This window comes from Nerophis lumbriciformis, linkage group LG09 (assembly GCF_033978685.3).
Source record: "Nerophis lumbriciformis linkage group LG09, RoL_Nlum_v2.1, whole genome shotgun sequence".
Taxonomy (NCBI): domain Eukaryota; kingdom Metazoa; phylum Chordata; class Actinopteri; order Syngnathiformes; family Syngnathidae; genus Nerophis; species Nerophis lumbriciformis.
Genome location: NC_084556.2, coordinates 19,737,200 through 19,765,000, shown reverse-complemented (window position 1 = coordinate 19,765,000; position 27,801 = coordinate 19,737,200). Strand labels below are relative to the sequence as shown.

The following is a 27,801-nucleotide window of genomic DNA, read 5'->3' as shown; positions in this document are numbered from 1 at the left end:
TTATATGATACATTTTTATATGATAGCCTACCCATATTTGTTTTGAAACATACAATACTGTACAATTCAGTCATGAAATTATACCATATGACAAGTAAGTATGATACAATACATTATAGTATGAAATTAAATGATACAAATAGATACTGTATCATACGATAAAAATATACTGGACATTGTAAAATTATATCGTACGTATACATACATATGAAACGAAATGATACCATACTATGCAAAATGATACTGTGAGTTATTGTGAAATGATTTTTTATCATTTAAGACTCTACGATTCAGTCATATGCACTCATACATTAGGATAATTAAATGAGGACCACAGAAAACGATACCATACATCAGATATGAAATAAAAGAGATACAGCAGGTTATGAAATTATACAAACGATACCACACAGTGCCATATGATACAATACTATGCAAAAATATACTATACACAATGAAATCATACTTTGCAATTTAATACGATATCAAATGATACCGTACACTGTGATATGATACACTATAAAACAATACCACATGATATGATAGAATGTTATAGCATACAATACTGCATACTTTGTGACGTTCTTGTGAGGGCAGATGGATTAAAAAAAGCTCTGCCCTGATTCAGAAGTTTTGGACTATTCAGACACTTTTTTTGAGCATGGAACTTGCCACGAGTAAGAGATGGCTCTTTTGTCTGTGAATATATTTGTTATCTATATTTAAGGAAAACATGACAAATGCAATTGATACAGCACAATGATCGCATTACATCACAAACGCTGTGCAGAATTGACGATTTGGAGCAATTTAAGCGCATGAACAATGTGATTATAACTGGGCTCCGTATTACACAAAGGCCTCGAACCGGGGCAGCTGATAACAAGATGCTTCAACACAGCAACACGTAGACACCTTTCTGCAATCCTAAACTGTGGATGTGGATGTCAACAACATAAATGCCATGCATGTTAGCAGGAATCACAACGTCACACTTGTCGTCTTCATAAAATTCACCAACAAAAAACAAGATGGCGTTGCTATAGCAGAGAGGTTTGTTGAGGGGAACAAACGTCTACAATTCAATCAATGAGCATCTGACAAAAAGCAACAAGCATGTGACTTAAAAAAGCACAGGATGCAAAATGTACATCTAAAGAAACCATAGCACACAGTAAGGAACTGGACAAATACTGAAAATGACATCATCTCCACTACAAGGACTTGATCCTTATGATACCGTACAGTATATGTACATAATATACAATTTGATAAAGTATGATACCTTCTAATACAATAAAAAAATACAGTATGTAACAGTATAGCATATTATAGAGTAGGACACCGTATGTTATAATACAATTCAAAAATATACTATACACTGTGAAATCATACCACAGAGTTTAGGGTTTATTTATTTGAAATAGGTACAATACATAATAATGGACATATACATGTAAATATGAAAGATTATAGCCAACGGCTAATTTCCATCTTCAGCCCCTTCAGCAGGTTGATGTTTACATAGGACATACATAAGACAACATAGACAAGTAGAACAATTAGCCTTAAAAAGGTCAAAGTAATAAAAGGTACCCCAACAGTGAGCTAATATTAAAAAAATATATACACGTTTAAGCATGATTGTGGCAGCAGTGTTGTTCTTAAAGTAGCCAAGCTTTGAGATGTTTGGTGAAAGAGACCAGGGTCGGAAGTTTAAGTATTGTATTTGTTTTTGGATTCCAAGTGTGAGATGCACGGACAGATAAAGTTGCTTGACCAAGGGCCCTCTTGGCTCTTTCTACCAGGAACTACACAGTCACCTGTAGTACCAGCTAGTGTTGTCCTGGTAGCAATATTTTGGTACCGGTACCAAAATTATTTTTATTTTTTTCGGTACTTTTCTAAGTAAAGGGGACCACAAAATGTGCATAATAGACAGCTAATCTTTTATTAGTAAGTAAGCAAACAAATTTAGCTGCTGACGTATGCAGAAACATATTGTGTCATTTTCCATTCCATTAGTTTGTCAAAATTATTAAGGACAAGTGGTAGAAAATTAATTATTAATCTACTTAATCATTTACTGTTAATATCTGCTTACTTTCTCTTTTAAAGTGGCGGACCGGTACTTTTTAGAGGCGGTATAGTACCGAATTTGATTCATTAGTATCGCGGTACTATACTAATACCGATATACCGTACAACCTTAGTACCAGCTCTTGTTGACCTGTTTGTGGGTTTTTTTCCACAAATTCTTGTCATGGAGGAGGTGCTTTGTCATGGAAGATTTTGTAGGTGAAGGTGGCGTCGATGTATTTAACAGTGTTGTCCCAGTTTAAGCGCTAATGTTTTTTTAACATCCGACAATAATGATACGTTTTTGGATTTTTATCTATTACTTTCAGAGCTTGTTTATAAACTGTTTCAATCGGCTTTACAATACCACATTGATGGTACAATAGTATCTTCTGTCATATCGTACTGAATAGAATTCAAATAGTACTGGTATTGTAAATTAAATAATAAAATACATATGATGTAATATGATACAATACGTTGCAGTATGATATGAAATGATATGATATCCTCTGTGTATTTAATTTATATTTGCATGTCTCACGACACATTATCTGTATGTAATATTGGCTGCATTTCTGATAGTTGTGTGTGTGCCATGTTGTTCCAGACCGCAGCAAACGTTACCCAGCTTGCAAAGATTGTAATAAATCCATTAGAAGAAGACAGCCTGTCGTTTCCTTTAACTTGGACACACACATCTATACCTTTGGCCATTCTGAGCCAGTAATTTCCAGAAGTTATCTAATCCCTTGACAAGCCTCCATTTTATTAATGATTTCCAATGTTGCAAAAATGTGTAGAATAAAAATTAAAATACAACAATTCTGTCAACAAAGATTTGCGTCAGCCTTTGATAGTAGGCTAATATAGCTAATATAGACACTTATATCATGTGTTGGCTTCATTATAACACTTATATAAAGCTATTAATTTATTTTATTTTAATTTTTGGTCCAATATGGCTCTTTCAACATTTTGGGTTGCCGACCCCTGTCTTAGTGTATCAAACAGTATCATATCATTCTTAATATAATGTATGGTATCATTGTGTACTATATAGTATAATTTCATATGATTGAATAGTAAAGTATAGTTTCATCATGTATTGTATGTTTCTTGTGTTGAATCATATCACGTGGCATGTTATTCAATGTCACGCAGTATTGTTTGGTATCACGTATTACATCATTTTCTATAATATGACATAATAACAATGTCATATGGTATCATGTCACACTGTATGGTCATAACATATATAGGGATGTGAATAACTCACAATTTAATTTGATTACGATTCTTGGATTGATGATTCGTTTCAGAATCGATTCTCGATTCAAAGATATGAATTAAACAATGTATTTATTATTTATTTATGTATTTACTCTTTATTATTATGTATTATTTATTATAGTATTTATTATACTGTGTAATTTGCTACACAGCAACATACTGAGTGGTAATATTGTGTGTCACAAAAAGATTTCACATAAAAAATGATGAATGTCGCATGACGCTTGATGAAAAAGACTTAGTTTTTGACATTTGGATTTAGTTTAGTAATTCATGCGAAAGAAAGATTACAAATAGAATTTGGACAATGCTGCTGTGGGGCGGAAACAAATCTGTTTTTAGAAGGAATACGCTGACTTCCAATGCATCTGTTATGTATTCTTGTCAAATGTCAAGCTTCATCATGCCTTCCAAAGTGGGGTGTGTGTGTGTGTGTGTGTGTGTGTGTGTGTGTGTGTGTGTGTGTCATCATCATTGCCCTCATTTCAGTGACAGGCCTAAAGCCCAAGTATGCGCGGCGTGCAAACGTTAAAAGCTGCACAAAGTTGACCTATTACGTAACAGGCTGAATTCAAAAGGCTGATGACAATGACGCTCAGACAGTCCATTCAAATCCTGATTTAATTGGACAGCTCAAGGATACACTAAACAAACAAAGTAGCCTTCTTTAGGATTACGCTGTGGAGGAAGAGACGATAAAACATGCTGGGGAGGAGGACAATAATCAGCGGATGGATTTTCCATGAGAGCTTTTGTTCCCCTCACCCGACCGGGCTAATTCACAGCAGATCATTTTTGTTAGAAAGCAATGTGATGATGCTTTACCATACCTTCAATAATGTGTTTTCTGGACAGTCCTCGCTCTGTCTCTGCTCTGTGAACGAGTCATAAAACAACACCATTAATAATACATTTTCATTAAAAATAAAACAGACGTATTAGTCCACACTTACTGGCCTCCCCAGTAGATCTTTGTTGTGATGACGAAACTCGAGCGTCTAGCCAGGGTTGAAAAAAAAATTTGATTTTTTTTGTTTCAATAAAACAATAACATTCACCAAACACAACATTAGTTACAATAATTTGCTGATTAACACTGACAATATATACAATAAACAAAATACAACATTTAGTATTTATATAGGTACTATACAGTCTCAAACAATGGATTATTAGATATGCATATCATAAAATATGATATATTGTTCATATTTTATTAAATATATTGTTTTTAATAATTCTTTTTGGAAATAATAATTTAAAAAATAAAATACCACTGATTTGTTAGGTTATGTTTTCCAATATAACTTTGTACTAACAAGTTATTTTTAATGGACATTTATTGTATCATGTAAAGGGTTAAATTCATATTTGTAGATGAATACACGTAAAAAAAATAGATAAAAACTTAGGCATGAAAAAACTAGTGTATTACTTTAGCACTATTATATAAAGAGCCACCATTTTTAAGAACAAAACATATTTTTATAATTATTATTTTAAAACACTACTATCAAGGAAATGACATATTGTGATGTACCTTACCTTACAGTATTACTAAATGTAAAATGATTTCAAGAAATATATCTATAGTCTATATCTTATAAAAGGTAAATATGTCAAAGTCAGAAGTCAAACCTTGATTGTTTTAATGTGCAATATAAATAAAGAGTTAATATACAGACATATACATTTGCTCAAAAATAAAATAGGACAGTAGTATCAACAACATCCAAACCAGTCCATCCAAAATAGGAAGTTCCCTTGAGACAAATAATAAAATGTTTACATTTTATATAAAAAAAAAATAAAGAAATAAACAAAAAATATTTAAAATTAGAACAACAATAATGTAGCATTTTAGGACATCTTCACATGTATGAGAATAATAAATGAATAAGTGAAGTCACCTCCATCCTTTCTTCTTAATGATGTTCCCCAGAGTGATCTCTGCTCTGTACAGGTACACACAATATTTATGTTTATGCATGTCTACAAATACGTGTACGTCAAAACCAAAAGACACTAAGACAATAAGTCTGACCTTCCAGATGCATAAACCTCTGCCGTGTCAAACAGGTTGACCCCGTTCTCGTAGGCCACAGTCATCAGGTTCTCCGCCATCTGTGGAAGGAATGGAATTAGTACAGAAAAACAGAACTATGTAAGTTTGATGAAAGTCTCACCTCGTCAGATATTTGTGATCCAAACGTCACCCAGGTGCCTAAACAAAAGGTGCAGGCGGTTATGAATATCTCTTCCATTTGAATTCAATAGACAGACGAGGAACCAAATGAACTCACCTAACCCGAGGCAGGAAACACGTAGACCTGACTTCCCGAGGTTCCTGTGTGGTGACAGAGAGGAATCATATATCAGTATCAATAATAATATCTGAAACAAAAGATGGATGATGAGAAAACATGTTTGCAATTAGTCTTAATTGCAGCCTCTTAATACCATAGTTAATGTTGCACTGCCAATAAATGTGGTGACATATTGATTCAAAAATCAATAGCAATAAATAATCATGAGGAACAAAATGAACCTTATCATCATGTATGCCTTTATTGCCATATATCAACGCACATCCATGTCACGTTAATCATCCATGAATTGATTAACGTGGACCCCGACTTAAACAAGTTGGAAAACTTATTCGGGTGTTACCATTTAGTGGTCAATTGTACGGAATATGTACTGTACTGTGCAATCTACTAATAAAAGTTTCAATCAATCAATCAAAGCATTTCTACCCAATGAAAAAAAGGCTTGTAATAGTGATAAAATATTTACACCCCTAATACTGATCTAATAATAATAATAATAATAATAACTGGGATTTATATAGCGCTTTTCTAAGTACCCAAAGTCGCTTTACATGTAGAACCCATCAATCATTCACACCTGGTGGTGGTAAGCTACTTTCATAGCCACAGCTGCCCTGGGGTAGACTGACGGAAGCGTGGCTGCAATTTGCGCCAACGGCCCCTCCGACCACCACCTGTCATTCATCATTCAATTCATCGGTGTGAGTGGCACCGGGGGCAAAGGGTGAAGTGTCCCGCCCAAGGACACAACGGCAGCGATTCTTGGATGGTAAGAGGCGGGGAGCGAACCTGCAACCCTCAGGTTTCTGGCACGGTTGCTCTACCCACTACGCCATGCCGCCCCATCTAATAACTCACTTTTCAGGTTTTTCATCTTTACCTGAAATTACATGATGACCACTTCAAACAACTTTGTATCGTAATATTTTGTAGTGATACACTGTAAGAAAAATCCTATTTTTATGGTTAATTTATTATCTGGGTTATGACCGAAAGGACAAGATCACGGGTACAAGCGGCCGAAATGAGTTTCCTCCGCCGGGTGGCGGGGCTCTCCCTTAGAGATAGGGTGAGAAGCTCTGCCATCCGGGGGGAGCTCAAAGTAAAGCCGCTGCTCCTCCACATCGAGAGGAGCCAGATGAGGTGGTTCGGGCATCTGGTCAGGATGCCACCCGAACGCCTCCCTAGGGAGGTGTTTAGGGCACGTCCGACCGGTAGGAGGCCGCGGGGAAGACCCAGGACACGTTGGGAAGACTATGTCTCCCGGCTGGCCTGGGAACGCCTCGGGGTTCCACAGGAAGAGCTGGACGAAGTGGCTGGGGAGAGGGAAGTCTGGGCTTCCCTGCTTAGGTTGCTGCCCCCGCGACCCGACCTCGGATAAGCGGAAGAAGATGGATGGATGGATGGATAATCACATTGTCATTATGGAGTATTGTCTGTAGAATTTTTGAGGACAAAATTAATTTATTCCATTTTTAAATAAGGCTGTAACATAACAGAATGTTTAAAAACCGAAGCGCTGAAAACACTTTCCAGATGCACTGTAAGATATAAATGAATATGATGTTATGATAACATGCGATTCAACAGGATAATATACAAAACAATACCATAGCATACTGTACTATACAGTGTGATACAACACCAAATGAAATACAGTCAAACCTGTGTTAGCGGCCACCTGTCTATGATGGTCACTTCCCGATAGCGGTCACAAAAATCCCCCCCCCCCCCCAGAAAAAAGTATTGTTATATACTTTGTGTATCTGTTTAACGTGGCCACTCATTTTGTATCCCAAAACAGTAATCCCTAAAAGTCTGGCATGAATGGAAAACAACATCCTGTCCACGCGAGCAACAATGAGCAGGCTTAAATTCAGTAGCACTGATTAAGCTAAGAAAGCTTGCAAAACTGTATTTTAGAAACGGTCTTTACTACAATTCCGGATACATGCACACCTACGTGTACCGGTATACGTAATCGTATAAGGGTCAACATGTACGGAAATTCAACCTGTGTTTAGTGGCCACCTGTGGTCACTTTCTTTGTTTCCCTTGAGTGGTCACGATAAACAGGTTTGACTGTAATACAAACTAATACAATAGAATACAATACAATGGGGTATGGATTCTGATGTTATGATAACATAAGATGGAATCAGATAAGATGTGAAATGATACTGTAATATGATACAATGCAGAATAATTATGATACAATAGAAATACAAAACTATATGTCATGATAATATTCAATGCAACAGGACATGATAACATACTAAACGATACCATACAATGTTATGCTGTACAACATGAAGCCATGTAATGATACAGAATGATACGATGCTACTATATGATAAGATACAAAAAGATACCATACGATATTGTATACACAAACACACACAAAAAAAACTGATACAAACTAATACGATGTTATAAAAAAATTCGATTAGATACGGAACGATATACTATGATACTATACAACACATCACATTTTGATACAAATTGATACGATGCTACAATAAGATACCATACAAATGGGTAAACCACAAAATCAGACCATAGGATATAGCATACAACATACAACACAATATTATACAAACTAAAACAATGTTATGAAGACATACAATAGGATAATATAGTATACTAACTTATATGACTTTAAAATATGCGATACTATAGATAGAACAGGATATGAAATAATTCCATACATATTACCATACATTTGTGATATGATACTAAACAACCCGACGCAATGCATAAGGAAAATTATACAATATAATACAATTTGATGTGATGTTATGAAAAAATATGATACAATAAGATAGGATGACACATAACATGCGTGCCATATTTTTTCATTTATTTATTTATTTCAGGCAATGACATAAAAAAGTACAAAGTTCACAACACCTAATAATATAAATTAATATAGTGCAAAAGGTAATGTATAGTATGTAATGCATGATTGTCCAGTTTTGCCTGAAAGGGAGTGGGAAGAAGATAATTTATTTAATCCCACCCCCAGTTCTCCATTCAGTGATTACTCACATGAGTTTCACTCTTACTTTGTTCAAGGATTATAATACAGATGTTGTATCATAGTGGCATTACTACAGGTAACAATAATTATTGTTACACTGTAACAATAATTTGTATCAACAATGCAGGAATAATGAATATACCAACAATGGTAATAGACAACATAACAATAATGGTAATAGACAACATAGCAATAATGGTAATAGACAACATAACAATAATGGTAATAGACAACATAGCAATAATGGTAAGGAAACATTGAGCACATGTTAACACTTTGAGACAGAGTACAGCAGCAGGTCAAATTAAAGACCCTCATCTCTATATTTGAACCAGACCCCATGTTTGTATAATAGTTTAAATTGATTAATACTTTGGCATTGCTTGTGTTGTAAGTCCAGTTTGTGCATACAGACACACAAAAACGTTTGAGTGGTTTGAGTTCTCGGCAATAAGAAATATCCAAAGCCTCTCAAGTAATGAGCCTGCACTCGTCTTATAAAAAAACGTTGTAGATTAGGCGGCAATAATTTGTTAAATGCTTTATATAAGATTATTAATGTATTATTTTTAACAAGGTCATCAAATTTGAGCAACTTTGATTGCATAAACAGATTATGAGTATGTTCTAAATAACCAACGTTGTGAATGATCCGCACTGCTCTTTTCGTAGTATGATCAGAGGATGAATTGCATTGTGGTAAGTATTCCCCCATACTTCAACACAGTATGTAAGGTATGGCAGAACCAAGGTGCAGTATAGAGTACGGAGTGCATTTTCATTGAGGTATAGTTTTGATTTGTTTATAATTGAGAGGCTTTTGGAGATTTTTGTTTTAATGTGTCTGACATGAGGTTTCCGTGATAGTTTACTATCAATTATTACTCCCGAAAATCTATTCTCATTTACGATTTCAATTTGGGTACCATCAATACTTATTTTCTGTTCAGACTATAAACTGACAAATGATACAATACAGAATGTTTATGATACGATGTAATACAAACTGATGCATTGTTATAAAGTTATACCATGCAATTGGACAAGCTACGAAACGATTACATACAAAAACTATATAACACAAAATGATACGATACAAACTGATACAACGTTATAAACATATATAATAAAAATGAATAAAAAACAAACTTTAATAAAATAAAAAAAATAAACATGTATGATAAAATTGGATAAGATAGAAAATGATACCATAATATACAGCATGATGCTAAACCTACTCAGTGGCCTGGTGGTTAGGGTGTCCGTCCAGAGATCGGTAGGTTGTGAGCTCAAACCCCAGCCGAGTCATACCAAAGACTATAAAAATGGGACCCATTACCTCCCTGCTTGGCACTCAGCATCAAGGGTTGGAACTGGGGTTTAAATCACCAAAAATGATTCCCGGGCACGGTACCGCTGCTGCTCACTGCTCCCCTCACCTCCCAGGGGGTGAACAAGGGGATGGGTCAAATGCAGAGGACAATTTTCACCACACCTAGTGTGTGTGTGACAATCATTGGTACTTTAACTTTAACTTATCTTTAACAAATGATACGTTACAAATGAATACAATGGTATAAACACATTCGATACAGTAGGTTAGAAACAAAACAATACAACACGATCCAACACAAAGTGATACAATGAACAACAAACACAACGTCCTAAACATTTAATGATACAATACGAAACAATATGAACCATAACAATATGATACATGATGCAGTATGACATTTTGCAGTACAGTACATTAGTATACTGTACTCGATGGGCGTACAAGGACAAAGTGAAGATGAAACAGCGAGCTGCTCCACGTGCCAGCGCGCCGTGGTTAAAAAGTGCGTAATTCTTGTGAGGACAATTGACCTTCCGTCGCTCGTATGTTAACCGCTCACAGTAGTGGGCCGCTTCAGTAAAATCGCTGCAGGGAAGCGAGGCTCAGATGGAGTACGAGCCAAAAGCCCAGAGCCTGCAGGTCTGAGCGCTAAATGGTCCAAAATGTACCAGCAGGAGCCGAGGAGAGCTTTATTACCCAACATGCCACTTTGGATTACCCAGACGGCTGGATTTTGAAGGGCGAAAAAGAGCTGCGTTTGTGAGCAAAGGAGCGTGGACAGATGAAATGATGGAGGCCCTGCTCCTGCATGTGTGTTCTCCCCAATCCTAATTAGAGGCAAGGAAGAGGAGCAGCAACTATGCTTGCCGTCTTTTCATCACCCAACACACACACACACACACACACGCACACACACACACACACACACACACACACACACACACACACACACACACACACACACACACACACACACACACACACACACACACACACACACACACACACACACACACACACACTGCCTGTCTGCCTGCATGCCACAAATAACCAAATGCGGGAAGACAGTCTGTCAGAGCATTTAGACTCAGCCCAGCGAGCCCTGCTTTTATTTTCTCTGTTCTATTTTTAATGCCTGACCCTTGAGCTATTTTTAGATTTCTGTACATGTAAGCGTTTGTGTCCCGCTGTGTGCGTGTTAGCCGTGTGGGAGTGGGAGTGTGTGTGTGTGTGTGTGTGAGTGTGCGTGCACTGGTGTGTATGTGGCGTGTGGGTGTGAAACGCTCATTGTTTAGACTCTGTCAAAATAGCACACTCCTGCAGGGTCAGGATTGTTTAGCTGCAGGGAGGAGGACGCAAGGCGAGGCAAGTGCGCTCGGATGAAGCCCGTTCCTGGGATGCAAGGCTGACTCTCCATCACAGCTTCCTTCCTTGCCTCCTGTGAGCGCAGCAAAACAAAAAGCTGCTCTCTGATCACAAGGCTAAATACTCCTTTTTGCTTGGTCCGTCCCCGACTGAAGGATGGATAGGCTACGATGTCTCAGATTTGTGCACTTGCCGCAAAACTGTATAACTATGATTTGTTTTTCATACGTTTTATTGATTGAAGTGATTTGTGTCTTTTTCAAGCCATCGATTGCTTTTTCCGCAGAAGAGTAAAGACCCGTTTTTCAATGTCGACATGTGTTGTTGTGTGCTACTTCATTGGCGGCACTACAGACTGGACCTTTGGTGTCATGATCTGGGTGGTAGTTTTGGGGGTTTTGTGTTGTTTTCCTGTGTCTAGTGTTTCTTTCTGGCTACCACCGCTTCCGGTGTTGGTTATGTCTTGCAGTGACTTCCACACTGGAGGGTTTATCTCTCAATGTCAACTTCCTTTCGATTCTGGTTTTCTTTTGTCTATTGTGTCTATTATTCACAGTGTGCCTTTTGATTCTATTTAAAATATCTTTCTGTCTGCATTTTGCCTACCGTCTCTGCATCCTGGGGTCACACCAATAGCAACCATGCGCTACCGTGACATTTGGCCCATTATATGTTGCACATTACAGCACTACCTCTGTTTGTGTTAATAATACAGTATGAAGGGGATTCATCACAGTTTACCTGACACATGAAACATGACAAATTGGGGGTTGCGCTATCCACTAATAACTTGAAAAATGGCAGTAGGTTTTCGAATATCTTAAAACGTGTTTGTGGAGGGGGGCGTGGCCTGCGGGCCTGCAGCGAAGAGGGGTGTGCCAGGACCGGCCTCGAAGTCAGCGACTTGGGTAGGCGTCAAAACAAACAAACCCAGAACCGCACAGAACCATCCTTCTTCCCTACCAGAACGATGGGTCTGTGCGGTTCTGTGTGGATTACCGCAAGGTAAATGAGGTGTCACGTTATGACGCCTACCCAAGACCCAGGTGAGCCATCTACGCACCTGTCGCTGACTTCGAGGCCGGTCCTGGCACACCCCGCTTCACTGCAGGCCACGCCCCCTCCACAGTGTTTTGTGGCAATTCCAACTTTGACCACATTGTCAGTTGCTACGTAGAGTAGCGCTTTCCATCATTTTCAGCAGACTGCATTGCAAAATGATTGACACCCCCTTTTTTCTGTCATGGAAGATCCAGGAATGGGGCCATATGAATCCCTTCCCTACTGTACGTTCCAAAAGATAAGACACTAGGTTTCTTATGATACCAAATTTCCGTAGTCGATACCAATATCTGTGAATTTCCATTCTCAATACTTATTTGATACTACAATGAAAAGGAAATGTACTTTTAAATTCACTACTTTATTGAAAAAGGTTTCAAACTGCTACGTAATTAAGATGACTGTGTTTTACCTTCTTTTTTTTTTTGCACAGAATTTAAATTGCAGTGGCAGCTGCCAAGAGGTATCTATACATTTAGAATAATAACATTGGCCTCCAGTATATCAAAACAAACAACAATAGTGTGCTTATGAAAATGCTCATGAATAACAACAATAGTAATCTATTTTACATTCTAAAAATAACAGCAGTGGTGTCACACCACTGCTGTTATTTTGGTGTGAAGCTTTCAATAATATAAAACAAATTGCTCTTATTCTTTTAAATGGTGGTAGTGTGACGTCATCATGTAATTTGTAATAAAATAGGCTAATGAAAATGCTAAAAAAAAAAAATGTGCCTTTTAGTTCATTATTAGTATCATCATTTCAGCCTTTTCTTATTGTGTTAGGCCTTTTTGCTCTATTCTTCCATTTCTGCTGTTTTTTATTGTTTATTTTATTTCTCCAATGTGCAATAAAAAAAAGAGCTGCGTTCATCAAATGGTCCACAGGCCTGCTGGAATAAGTAAAGAAATGGCGCTCAAACACAGCTTAGAGTGTCTCTAAGCTGTGTTTTCTTAGCCCTTGATGACACCCGTGTTGCAACAAGATTGTGGTGGTTTTCTGCACATTCCCTGGGCTTGTGGTGGAGGATCGCCACTCTCACTCGCGTGGCAAATGCTTTCGTGACTGCTGGAGAATTGACAGTGCTTGCCGAGGAAAAAGTGTTTTAGAGTATTTGGTACTGACGATACTGAAAAAAGCAGGTATTGATGTATTGTTTGCGTGTTGGTATCGACTTTGTATTAAAGCATCAAAACTTTTGACAACACTCTGAGACATACAAATAAATCGTACAAAAGCTGAAAACTGCCAATTAGTCTGTTCAAGACATCTAGAAATATTATTAAATGATTAAATATATACCCAATGCGTGTTAAGGATGTTACGGCTCAGGCTCCTGCCGCCTCTCATTGATCTGTGCGCTCCTCTGAGCGCGCCTCTGGACACGGTCACAGGCGTTCCTCTCCTGTAGGCAATCTGGAATCAACACACCTGTCGCTGATGAGGACTCCACCCCCTTCATAAGACAGCACGTCCTGCGTTCCAGTGCCAGAACGTAGCTTCCTGTCTCAGTACTGTAAGCCTACACGTCTATAGCTCTCTCCCTATGTGCATTTGCTCTCTCTACGTTTCCCCTCCTCTGTGCTCATCGTCTTGTGTCCTGTGTCGTCATCCCGCAGCGTTTCCCCATTTCCTGGTTTGGAGTTGTGTGTCTCGTCTCCCCGAATTCCCTCTGGCTCCATGGCTGCGTTCCCGGATCTCCACCTCTCGCCTGGACACGGACTTTGACGTCTCGCTCCTGTCTATGACCTCTCGCCTGCCCACATAACTCAGAGCTCGCCTTGCCCTCCCTGGACTTCCACATCTCGCTCAACACGCCCCTTCAACAACTCCCGGTAGCACTCAGTTAAACACAACAGATAGTCACACCATAGTTATTTGGATAAACTACACACTCCACTTCCTTGTGTTTAATAAACACGTCTCATACTATCGACACCCCTGTTTCAGTGCTGTATCCTTCTTCATAGTACTGTCACAAAGGATGTCCCGATCAATATACTTTGACAATAGATTGTAGTAGTGGTTCGTTTTCAGAACTAACAATCTACAGCAGTTTAAAAGTAAATGAAACACTTTTTTATCAAATTCCTATTGGCGGTCTAATACACACAATTGTTTGAGAAAAAAGTCACTATTGCAAAATAGGGCTGCAATGATTAGTCGACAATAAAATTTGTCGCCGATGAATTATATTTGTCAACAACAGTCGTGATGTCATCACTCGTGTTTTTCCGGCCGGAAGTAGGTCTCTCGCAAAAACATCGCCAATTATAACATGTAAAGTGTGAGGATCGTTCCTCTTATTCTTGTTAAAAACATAAATACCTTGCTCATTTTGCAAAGCGGACCTTGTTTTTATAGCAGCACATCTGTGATACCCCAGCATTCAAAGCGGACACATGATGATGCAGACCAGTGACGTGCGGTGAGGTTCATGGCTGGTGAGGCACTGACTTCATCACAGTCAGATTTACAAACATATGAACCCTAAAGAGTATCTTATTCACCATTTGATTGGCAGCAGTTAACGGGTTATGTTTAAAAGCTCATACCAGCATTCTTCCCTGCTTGGCACTCAACATCAAGGGTTGGAATTGGGGGTTAAATCACAAAAATTATTCCTGGGCGCGGCGCCGCTGCTGCCCACTGCTCCCCTCACCTCCCAGGGGGTGAACAAGGGGATGGGTCAAATGCAGAAGACAAATTTCATTACACCTAGTGTGTGTGACAATCATTGGTACTTTAACTTAACTTTAACTTTACACATACAAACTGTAGCACACAAATTAATAAAAAAAACTTTATTATGGTCTTACCTTTACTTATAAATTAAGTCCATGCGCCGCTCCTTTTGAACAAAAGCATCGATAACTTGTTTATAGAAGTCTTCCTTATCTTTCTTCAGTTTTAAAAGTCTCGATGGAGATCTTCCTTTAATTATTACCTCCTGCTTCGATTGAAAGTCCAGTTTAGAAAACTGTTTTATTTTAGATATGTAATCCTCCATGTTAGAAGTCCAGGCGAGAGGAAAAACTAAACGATCGCTAACTGTTGCTGCTTGTTGTCACTTATTCTGCAGCCGAGTAGTCGCAAAAATGATCGCTGGGATCCCTAGCGCCCTCTACCACCATGAGGCGGGATTACTGCGAGCCTCAGCCAGCCGTTTTATGATTGCTCAGCACAAGAAATACGTTACACACATACAGTTGTTGACAAAATACACTGTACATTATATACCTCAGCTAACTAAACTATGGAAATGTATAATATAATTCATATAGCAATACGGTCTCACTGCACAGCAGGCCAGCAGTTAGCCGACTCATTGCGCAATCCATGGTGAGGCTCAACTGGCTGCTGACTCACCGCAAGTCTCTTCTCAGTATTTGAACGGCAAATGTGAAAATTCAGCGATTTTGAATAAAAATAATCTAAAACTGGTGAAGTTAAATAGAAAACAACTTTAATCACTGGATACATATAACAATTTAATTAATTTTTTTTCTTTTTACATTTTTTTTCTTTCCATGATGGCACGTGAGGCCCCGCCTCACCTGCCTCCCCTGACTGCACGTCACTGATGCATACACAGCCTCGGTAAGAGTACTGTTAGCTGCTAGCTAACAAGAGTGAGACAAAGTTGTGGGGAAAATAACTTTAACTTTCATTTTAGCCAAAGTCAGCCAACTAAACTTTGTCTACATCAATTCAAGTACGTTTTAAAGCAGCGTCAATTTGCAAGGCCGTAAAAAAAAAAGACACTTTAACAAACGCGAACCTCGCACACACACACACACACACACACACACACACACACACACACACACACACACACACGCACACACACACACACACACACACACACACACACACACACACACACACACACACACACACACACACACACACACACACGCACACGCACACACACACACAGAGAGAGAGAGAGAGACAAGCACCAATGCAGAGGTATCATAACATTAAACATACAAACAATCCATCAAATAGCCAACATTTTAAGAATTAATCAAATATATAATTCTGTACATTAAGTCTATTAGAGTGCTATAACTGCTAAGAGTTAATCAATATATATATAATCAATATACCAGTGCGCATCTTTTTAAACATTACAAAATGCTTTTCTTTTTGTGGAATTGAAATTATGTGTTATTGTTGTTTGTTTTCATTGCTGCTATTGTAACTGTTTTTTAATGCATAAAGAAGGTTAAATGTTTTTTTTTTGGCATTTTGCCTTTCCTTTCTTTTAAATGGACAGCATTTTAATAGTCATTTTATTTTTTGTAACAGATGAATGAGCAGCACAGTTCGTAAGCACATTCCTAAAATAACTTGAACTGCATTTAGAAGTCGATGGGAAAATTAGAGCCATTACATATGTGTACATTTTATTGTCTGACCAAGCAACTAATCATTAAGATAATCGTTGACTAATCAACTATCAAAATAATCGTTAGTTGCCAAAATAAGAAAAAAATAAGCAACAATGTAACGACAATATAAATCTTAAAATGTAAACAAAACCATGAAAATAACTGCCATTATACACACAGATTTGTGTAAAAGTAACAGCATTAGTCAGTAGAGCAGGGAGGGGCAGTAAGTGCCTGAGTGAGCAGTAGAGAGCTAATTATCTGGACATATAAAAGAAAAACTGCAACACAAGTATCAATCCCATCAGGCTCGTATCAGTCTGATACCAATACCCACCCTAGCATCAATACTATCAATATTTATATCGATACACCCACTACTCTCTGAATAGCTAAACTTGAACTGTGAGTGTGTCGTCACTGCCTATTGTCCTGCAACTTGCGACTTACACACAACAAATACGACAAGTGTGACACATCAGAATCAGAATCAGAATAGGCGTAGTTGAACGTACGTCGCAAATACTGTCCAAAAAACAAAACAATGGAGGATGTCAGCTGCCCCCTCCCGCACTGAGCTCCAGCCCTCAGCTCTCTGCAGTGCTGCAGTCTGCTTATTTACTATCAGAGAGTGTGGAGGGGCACATGCTCCTTCTTGGCTTTCACTGACAAGCTGCTTCTCTCTCCGACACACACACACACACACACACACACACACACACACACACACACACACACACACACACACACACACCAAGATGAACGCCAGCAGACACCACGTTTCAAGTGACGGGGGCTCTTGTGCAAAAAAAAGAAAAGAAAGAAAAAACATCTAGAATGTGCCGCGCAAGCACAAGGACGGTGCTCTCGGTGCTTGGACGCCAGCGCTCACGCCTGACGGCAATGAATAGGAACTCAGGTCCACATCTGCATACGGCTCTGCATGAGTGCACCCGTTAGCAGGGGTGCACAGATGCTCCTCTACCCCCTGCTCATAAGGAGCTCCACATGGCTTCTTCTTCTATTATTACATCTCTCACAACAAATCACAAAAGTCCAGACAAGGTGATTGCGAGGGACTTGGCTGTTGTGATGCATTATTAATGGAGGAGGGCGAGCCGGCACCACAGGTGCTCCGTCATGGTGTAGTCAGCATTTTAACCTGTGCTGACACTTCCAGTTAGCTTGCACCTGCGGCGGCAGCAAGACAATACATGCAAATGGTCGCCAGGACATGATTGATTTTATTGCCCCCCTTTGCAGTTGTCTTTAGAAGGCACACACATGCTGAGCAGGCTCTTCTCCAGAGGGAAGCACACCTTAGATATTCATAACACTCACGTCAATGCTTAGATGCGCACTCTTTTCTCACTAAATTGGCAGCAAGATGGCAGACTGTCTGCTCTTTTTTTTAATGATGCCTTATGGCTTGTGGGCTAACTAAAATAAAAACAATGTTTTTGACTGCAAAATATAGTCCATTTAGTTACTCAACTTCGTCAAGTTGAGAAGAGGTGTTTATTTGTACCAATGACTTTTGTTGCTCTGGTATGAGAGATCTTCTGGGGAAGATCTAAAGGGGGAATGTGGAGAATGCATACATTTTTAAAAGCCTACTGAAATGCGATTTTCTTATTTAAACGGGGATAGCAGGTCCATTCTATGTGTCATACTTGATCATTTCGCGATATTGCCATATTTTTGCTGAAAGGATTTAGTAGAGAACATTGACGATAAAGTTCGCAACTTTTGGTCGCTAATAAAAAAGCCTTGCCTGTACCGGAAGTAGCAGACGAGTAGCGTGACGTCACAGGTTGTGGAGCTCCTCACATCCGCACATTGTTTACAATCATGGCCACCAGCAGCGAGAGCAATTCGGACCGAGAAAGCGACGATTTCCCCATTAATTTGAGCGAGGATGAAAGATTAGTTGATGAGGAAAGTGAGAGTGAAGGACTAGAGGGCAGTGGGAGCGATTCAGATAGGGAAGATGCTGTGAGAGGCGGGTGGGACCTGATATTCAGCTGGGAATGACTAAAACAGTAAATAAACACAAGACATATATATACTCTATTAGCCACAACACAACCAGGCTTATATTTAATATGCCAAAAATTAATTCCACATAACAAACACCTCCCCCTCCCGTCCATATAACCTGCCAATACAACTCAAACACCTGCACAACACACTCAATCCCACAGCCCAAAGTACCGTTCACCTCCCCAAAGTTCATACAGCACATACACTACCACCAAACCCCGCCCTCCCACACATCAACCCCCCTCCGTGCATCGGTTGAGGTGAGTGGGGTTGGGGGGGCGGGGTTTGGTGGTAGCGGGGGTGTATATTGTAGCCCGGAAGAGTTAGGGCTGCAAGGTGTCCTGGGTATTTGTTCTGTTGTGTAACGGTGCGGATGTTCTCCCGAAATGTGTTTGTCATTCTTGTTTGGTGTGGGTTCACAGTGTGGCGCAAATTTGTAACAGTGATAAAGTTGTGTATACAGCCACCCTCAGTGTGACATGTATGGCTGTTGATCGAGTATGTCTTGCAGTCACTTACGTGTGTATGCAGAAGCCTCATACAACATGTGACTGGGCCGGAACGTTGTTTGTATGGTGAAAAAGCGGACGCGACGACAGGTTGTAGAGGACGTTAAAGGCAGTGCTATCACGGCACGCCCTTAATATTGTTGTCCGGGTGAAAATCGGGACAAATTCGGGAGAATGGTTACCCCGGGAGATTGTCGGGAGGGGCACTGAAATTCGGGAGTCTACCGGAAAAATCGGTAGGGTTGGCAAGTATGTTGCTAAGGCGGGATAGCCATTCAAAGAAGGTGAATTCATTAAAAAGTGCATGTTAGATTTTTTGAAGAAATCTTTTCTTGTGGCCCAGCCTCACCCAGTTTCTGCATCCAGTGGCCCCCAGGTAAATTGAGTTTGAGACCCCTGTTCTATATTCTCAATGGAACATTTAAAGTTTTGGTGTTGTTTACTGCCGTCATCTTGCAGTCCACACGTATCTCTTATGTGTGACTGCCATCTACTGGTCACACTTATCATTACAACATGTACCAAGTAAAATAGCTTCGAGGTTGGTAAGCACAAACAGAAATTTTATAAGGCGCACTGTCGATTTTTGAGAAAACGAAAGGATTTTAACTGCGCCTTATAGTCCGAAATATACGGTACTCGCCGAGTTGGTGCTTTACGAAACACTCGTAGCAAAAATTTATTTAAAGAAACACAAATAATATCAAGATAATACCTAAATGGGAAACACTAAATGTTAAAAGAATATCAAACAAACCTTTAACAAAGTGATCACTGCAAACTCGAGCATTCTTCGACTCTGCTTTCTTGGACTGGAGTGCCTGCTACCTTTTTCGTTGTCGTTTTGTAAAATCTTGCACTCTTCCGCCCTTCTTGATTACCTCTCAAAGAACTCTGAAGAAACTTGTATCCTTTTTTCGCACAGCAGAAAACAACACAAGCATTGGGCATTTTTTTCTATTGAGAACAGATTTAATGAGCCCGATGTGACGTCATTTAAAACCAAGCAGTTGTTATGTATTTTTATGTCACAATTAGTGCTGTCAAACAAAACATTTTTCAAATCAGATGAATCGCACTTTTGAATTTATTTGGAATAATCATGATTAATCACAGGTTATAACTCGCTTGCATAAATTAAATTAACTTAAAAAAGATTCTATTTGGACACAAATGCAAATTCCAAGAACATTTTTAAATGTTTTCCTTGAATGCGTGTCATTTATTTGTACTGTTTTATTTAAAGTCCCGTATGGTTGTATTTTTAAGTCAAATAACTATCCGAGGTTAAGACAAAGGAGCATGTACAGGAGCATGTGCATGCTTAATCTGTGTATACGTGACTAAAGCTATAGTTTTTGTGATTATTCACATGAGTTAACTTGTTATTTTTAACAGCCCTTAACAGCGCTAGTAGTTGTTTTCAAACATGCATACAAGGTATGTAATTCACACATATTTTATATAAAACTGTTTCGGTCATAGTGTTGACCCTTGGGGTACGCCGCAAGATATATTGAGAACAAGTTCAATCGTTTACAAATTAAACACCTACATTTATAAAATGTTTCAATCAAACCTGTGGCCAAATAATTACATTAAAGTAAAATGTAAAGCAGCAAATTCAGAATCAGAATCAGAATCTTTCTTTGTAATAAAATCAATTAATACATGCATTTTAAAATAATTACAAAGAAACATTCACTAATGATTTATTTCATAACCAATATATGTATTTAAGTTTGCAAATTTAGTGGCATTTTTGATTATTCAATGATGTCTATGTTTATTTATGGTATTTTATATATATTTTATTTAATTGTTGTTGTTTTTATATAACTTAATGTTTTATCAATTTATTTAACGTCCTTTGATTTCATAACGCTGATTTTGAAAAGAAACAGTGTCAAATAATTTGTTTAAAATTAAAATGCAGAAATTCAACTATTACATATATTACAAAATACTTGCAAAGAAACAATTTAATAATTGTTTAATTCATAACCAATACATTTATTTCAATTCATAAATGTTTGGGTATTTTTTATTATTTAAAACACATTTTATATTAATGAAAGGTATATTTTTTTTCAATCGATTTTCTGATATAATTTAATGATATATTCATCTATGTCATGGCTTTTAATTGTATGATGCTGTATAGCATACTGAAAAGCAACATCAAAAAGGACTTTACAATATATTTATATATAATATAATAATAAATATAATATAATATATATTTATATATAATATTTAATATTGACCAAAAAATTACTACTCCTGCCAAGAAATGATATATTGATAATGATGTATAATATTGTATAATAATGGTTGTGTGTAATATCCATCCATCCATCCATTCATTTTCTACCGCTTGTCCTGTTCGAAGTCGCGGGGGGTGCTGGAATATGTAATTTTTTATTTAAAAAAAAATACTTTTTAATATCTTTTGTTTCTTATTAATCAAATGTTTTTAATCCTTGTGCATCAGTCATTAAATTCACTGAAAGAGTTATATATATATATATATATATATATATATATATATATATATATATATATATATATATATATATATATATATACATATTTATTTATTTAATTATTTTTTATTAATTAAAAAAAAAAAATAATTACAATCTAGTGCTCTACTTCTTGCCAGAACTGGGCTAAACAACAGAACGCATGGTGTTTCATACGTCTTTAATTCAAACAAATTCAATTAGATTTGAAAGTGGGTCTGTCCTATTTTCAAACAACACACATGCAATGAGAGAAGCGAAAAAAAAATATATCTTCTAATTCTATCCATCTTCCACTTAGCTTTATGAGTGGTCATGACCTGCTTATTAAAATACACGTTATGAAGTGGAGCGCTTCCAGTTGATATTAAAGTTGTGAACCACTTTATGATGGTTGGAAAGGTCCCAGGAGACACGGCACTGGACAAAGACACACACATTTCTATATGGTAGAAACACACTGATGGTTTTCAGAGGGTGTTCTTGCCTAAAATAAGAGTAGTTTCTAGTGTGAGTTATTTTAAGAATATGTGTGAGAAGGTCAGGGCCACTTGCACACCTTTATGTCTGGAAGCTGTATATTTAAACGGCAGCTCTCTTTTCCTGCGCTGCCTCATAAATATGAAACCTCATGGCCTTTGACGGCTCAAGGAATTTAGCATGATGGAATAGAGTTGTCCACGTGTTTAGGCCTACTAGGATGTCAGCCGATATACTTTAGTCGGATGGAAAACATCTGAGCTAAGGTACTCTCTGACACTGTTTAAACCTCAACAAAAAATACAAATATCTGCATTTATTCGAGAAACATTCTAGAATGTTAAGGTGAATATTTAACAACAAATTTGAATGGTGTGGGATATACTGTTTATTTTTAGATCGATTTCTAAATTTTGTTTTTCATTATATATCATTTTCAAATTACAAAAGTAAAATATAATTATTTATTGGACATTTTACATGATTTCCACTGAATAGGAATGGTATAAAAAAAAGTACATGTTATTTAGGGTTGTGTTGGACGCAGAAACGGCAGGCAAAGTGCAGGTAAAAAGTAGATATTAACCAAAACTCAGTGGCGGGTCGTGCATTTCCCACCAAGGCCTTCAGTGATGTCCGACTTCAACGATTACGTCTCAAAATACCATAATTTATGTCACCACATGACCATTGCTGGAGAAATACTATACAGGAACACATTTACGCCCTACTGGGCATTGAAACACCTCAATGATGTACAAAACGGGTCATTTTCTGGCGCATTTAAAAATCAATTAAAACGCATCAGCAATTAAAACATATCTTATGTGGTACTGTCAAAATTAAAATTGCAAAAAAAAAACATATTAAAAGTGAAAAAATTAAATACTTGAACTCACAATTTGTAGCACCTATTCGACAGAGTATAAGCCAGTGGTACCCCTGGTAGTTGGCATTTCCCCATTTCATCGCCAGAACAGCTGAGGTAGCTTCCCGGGTTGGCCGACATCGTCTCACAAGATGTAGTTTCTCTTTAAATATCCTTCATGAAAATTGCATTGCAAATACTGTATATATCTGCCACCTAATCAACGTTTTGTTGTCCTTCTCTGCAATCCCGGTCTGGCTATGGTGCAACACTTCCTGCTTCTTGCTAAACTGAAACTTGTGAATGGATACTCACTTTGGAATGACAACTGAGAATCCAATCACAGTCTCGTTAACATCAGGCTACTTAGATAGGCTACTGTCAACAACATGTGATCTGATTGGCTATCAAAATTGTCTATCCACTCTATGCCCCCATTCACTTTCAGTGCATGGACACCCACATTGTTGATTCTGAAGGCCTCGGGCAGATTTCGTTCAGCATGGCAACATAAGCTAGCTGAATTCTGATTGGATACAAACTAAAACTAAAAACAACAGCACTGGAACGAGCATAATATGACATGAAGAGAATATGAATACTTTTAGATATTTAGGGAAAGTAAATCAAAAATAATTGTATCTTTAATTATGATCATGATTTCTGGTTATGTTAGGCCAGCAGAGAAGGCCTTGCTGGCCCTGATGGCTCACCACTGCCAAAACTATATACTACTATACTGTGCTGCATGGAGGTTCAAAGCACAGTGATCCAGCTCTGTCCAGAAGACAGGGCTGGCATAAAAAATATCCTAATCGGAAACCAGGAACAGGTTTGTCCTAATTGCCAACCAGGGACAGGTGAGGATACCAGGGCAGGCAATAGAAACAAAAATAAGAGCACTGGGCTGGACAAGAAATAAAACAAAATACCAGAATCTAAGAATAATTGTATAAGTATATGGTCATTTAAAACCATAATACATTTAAACAAAACAATCCCAAAATGTTTTTTTAACTGCATTAGAATTATCTGTTAGTTTTGTGCACATATTTCAATGACTTGTGAGCAAATTTATTTACACGACCATCAATTCACAGAGAAAAACATCCCAAACATGGTGGATTTAATTCAATGTATTAATTAGAGGACATCATTTAAATTTGTGTAGAAAATTCAACTAAATTCTTGAGAGCATATTCTGTTTTTTTCTTTCTTTCCATTATGAATTTTAAATTGAATACAGAGCTGTGATTTACCTGTAAATTGGATGTGTCATGTGATTCGCAGGGTTTGTCAGTTAGTAAATTAGTTAGTTTCCCAACATAACCCAAACAGTTATGGACAGATTTTCATGGAGATTACAGGAAAATGTCTGAAACGGGAAAAGGAGAAAACAATGTTTTACTCATTATTTTATCTGCCTTCTTGTAATTTAATCATCTGAAAATCACTGTGAATTGCCTCGTGTGTTGCGCTGTATAAATAAACTTGATTATATTTTGGGGCTGATCCGGACCATTTCTACTGCGGTACCTTACGAGCCTCAACTTTACTCTGTCTCTTTCATCCCACTATGCGTAGCTCAAAAGGTTATGGGCACATTTTGATTAAAATTTCGGGATATTTAAGAAATGGGATAAGAAACAAGTAATTACATTTTGGAAGGATCCGCAGTACTATGTGGATTCAGGACTTTTTAACTATTGGTAAGTAAGGCCTGGTTGAGGTCTGCGCTCTGCGAGGGCTTTTTTTTTTTAGTTTCCAATATGAATTGTAGATACAGAGAGTGATTATAAATAGCCTAGTTATTGGGTGTGGTTGGCCTCTGCCTATTTGTTACATTGGCCTACTATGGGTTAGTGAGTATTGCCCTCTCTGAAATCTGCCTAGCAACAAGTGATGGAGCAAACACGTAACGTGAGCAACAGCAACCTTTTGTTGTGTCAGCTAGCAAGCTCAGAATCCGTTCGGAACTTTAGCACAATTTTCGAAATGAACAAAACTCATTACAGCAGGTGTGTCCAAACTCAGAGGGCCGCACGCTAAAAAAATTAAAGGATGTGGAAGCCACATGAATATTTTTTCTCATTGCCTAAACAAGCTAAAACCAAACAAATGTTGATATGCCAAAACATTTTATGTATTCAAAGAAAAAAAAACAGCCTGAATCTAAGCCTAGAAAATTATTGTATTTACCGTATTTTTCGGAGTATAAGTCACTCAGGAGTATAAGTCGCACCTGCCAAAAATGCATAATAAAGAAGGAAAAAAACATATATAAGTCGCACTGGAGTATAAGTCGCATTTTTGTGGGACATTTATTTGACAAAACCCAACACCAAGAATAGACATTTGAAAGGCAATTTAAAATAAATAAAGAATAGTGAACAACAGGCTGAATAAGTGTACGTTATATGACGCATAAATAACCAACTGAGAACGTGCCTGGTATGTTAACGTAACATATTATGGTAAGAGTCATTCAAATAACTATAACATATAGAACATGCTATACGTTTACCAAACAATCTGTCACTCCTAATCGCTAAATCCCATGAAATCTTATACGTCTAGTCTCTTACGTGAATGAGCTAAATAATATTATTTGATATTTTACGGTAATGTGTTAATAATTTCACACATAAGTCGCTCCTGAGTATAAGTCGCACCCCCGGCCAAACTATGAAAAAAACTGCGACTTATAGTCCGAAAAATACGGTAATAGTGATTAATCGAAATCAATCCTAAGCAACCCTTCGATGAATCTGAAAAAGAATCATAACAAGGCAAAAGCTTACAGTCACCAGAGGTTACTGGTTCGATCCTGGCCTGGCGAGCTCATGTCGAGGTGTCCTTGAGCAAGACACCGAACCCCTGACTGCTCCTGATGGGTTGTGGTTAGCACCTTGCATGGCAGCTTCCGCCATCTTTATTCCACAATTTTGTTTTCTTAATGTGCAACGACAATAAAAGCCTAATGAATATGACTATGAAAGCCCGTTATATTCTAAATGAATTATTGTTATTAGTTATCAAAATTGTTACTTCTATTGGTATTTGTATTGTTTGACTTGTAGTGCAATAATGTTCATTGTCATTACTGTGTTATTCCTATCTACTTCACTAATCTGTTCTTCTTTATCATTTTTGGTATCATATATCATATTTGCTGACGTAGTCCCCCTCTGGCCCTTACAATTTCCCCCTCTGTCTTCTTATTTCTTTCCCCTCCTGCTCCGGTCCGGCTCTGCCACACACTAAATATCTCCATTTAATAAAGCAAACTTGCCAACCCTCCCGGATTTTCCGGGAGACTCCCGAAATTCAGCGCCTCTCCCGAAAACCTCCCGGGACAAATGTTCTCCCGAAAATCTCCCGAAATTCAGGCGGACTCTGGTCCATGCGCACCTGAGTCCGCTAACCCACAATATAAACAGCGTACCTGCCCAATCATGTTATAACTGTAGAATGATGGAGGGCGAGTTCTTGGTTTCTTATGTGGGTTTATTGTTAGGCAGTTTCATTAACGTCCTCCCAGTGCGGCAACAACACACAACAACAGCAGTCACGTTTTTGTCTACCGTAAAGCAGTTCGTCTGCCGTAAACAGCAATGTTGTGACACTCTTAAACAGGACAATACTGCCATCTAGTGCATTTGATGAAAGCACTTTTGTGCGTGCCACACAGCAATGCATCATCAGAGAGGGTGTTCAGCATGGTTCGAAAAATAGTGACAGAGAATAGAACAAGGATGGACAATTCAACCCTTAACTGAACAATGAGTAGATGAGTGTTATGTGTGTGTATATGTGTAAATAAATGAACACTGAAATTCAAGTATTTATTTTATATATTTATATATATATATATATATATATATATATATATATATAATAAGATAAATATACATTTATAGCTAGAATTCACTGAAAGTCAAGTATTTCTTATATATATATATATATGTATATATATGAAATACTTGACTTAGTATTTCGTCAAGTATTTCTTATATATATATATATATATATATATATATATATATATATATATATATGTATATATATATATATATATATATATATATATATATATATATATATATGAAATACTTGACTTGGTGAATTTTAGCTGTAAATATACTCCTCCCCTCTTTTTTTTTTTTTTTTTTTTTTTTTTTGTGTCTGTCCTGTCCAGCTTCTCAGGCAAATCATATAGTTGATGTAGATGCCCATGTCGGCTGTTCAGATTTACTTTACAAAAGAGAAGTGTAGGATACTTCTCTTGTTGCCTTATTTGTATTTGACTTTATTAAATGTATTTATATTATCATTTAGTGCAGCCGGGCCGGAGCAGGAGGGGATAGAAAGAGAGAAAAAAAGAAGACAGAGGGGGAAATTGTGGGGACAAGAGGGGGATTAGACAGAGAGACAAAAACAACAACAGCAAACAACAACAACAACAACA

General features: G+C 37.6%; 1 protein-coding gene across 3 annotated transcripts in view; it reads right to left on the bottom strand.

Annotated features, from left to right (window-relative positions):
- The window catches only part of LOC133607589 (voltage-gated potassium channel subunit beta-2), a 65,682-nt gene that overhangs the window by 14,250 nt on the left and 23,631 nt on the right, over positions 1-27,801 (bottom strand). For all 3 annotated transcript variants that reach the window (XM_061962365.1, XM_061962363.2, XM_061962364.2), the window contains 6 exons: positions 5,676-5,719; positions 5,559-5,596; positions 5,417-5,496; positions 5,283-5,327; positions 4,326-4,370; positions 4,203-4,246 (listed from right to left, as the gene is read on the bottom strand). In XM_061962365.1, coding sequence (XP_061818349.1) covers positions 4,203-4,246; positions 4,326-4,370; positions 5,283-5,327; positions 5,417-5,496; positions 5,559-5,596; positions 5,676-5,719 — 296 coding nt within the window. The remainder of the gene's footprint in view (positions 1-4,202; positions 4,247-4,325; positions 4,371-5,282; positions 5,328-5,416; positions 5,497-5,558; positions 5,597-5,675; positions 5,720-27,801) is intronic.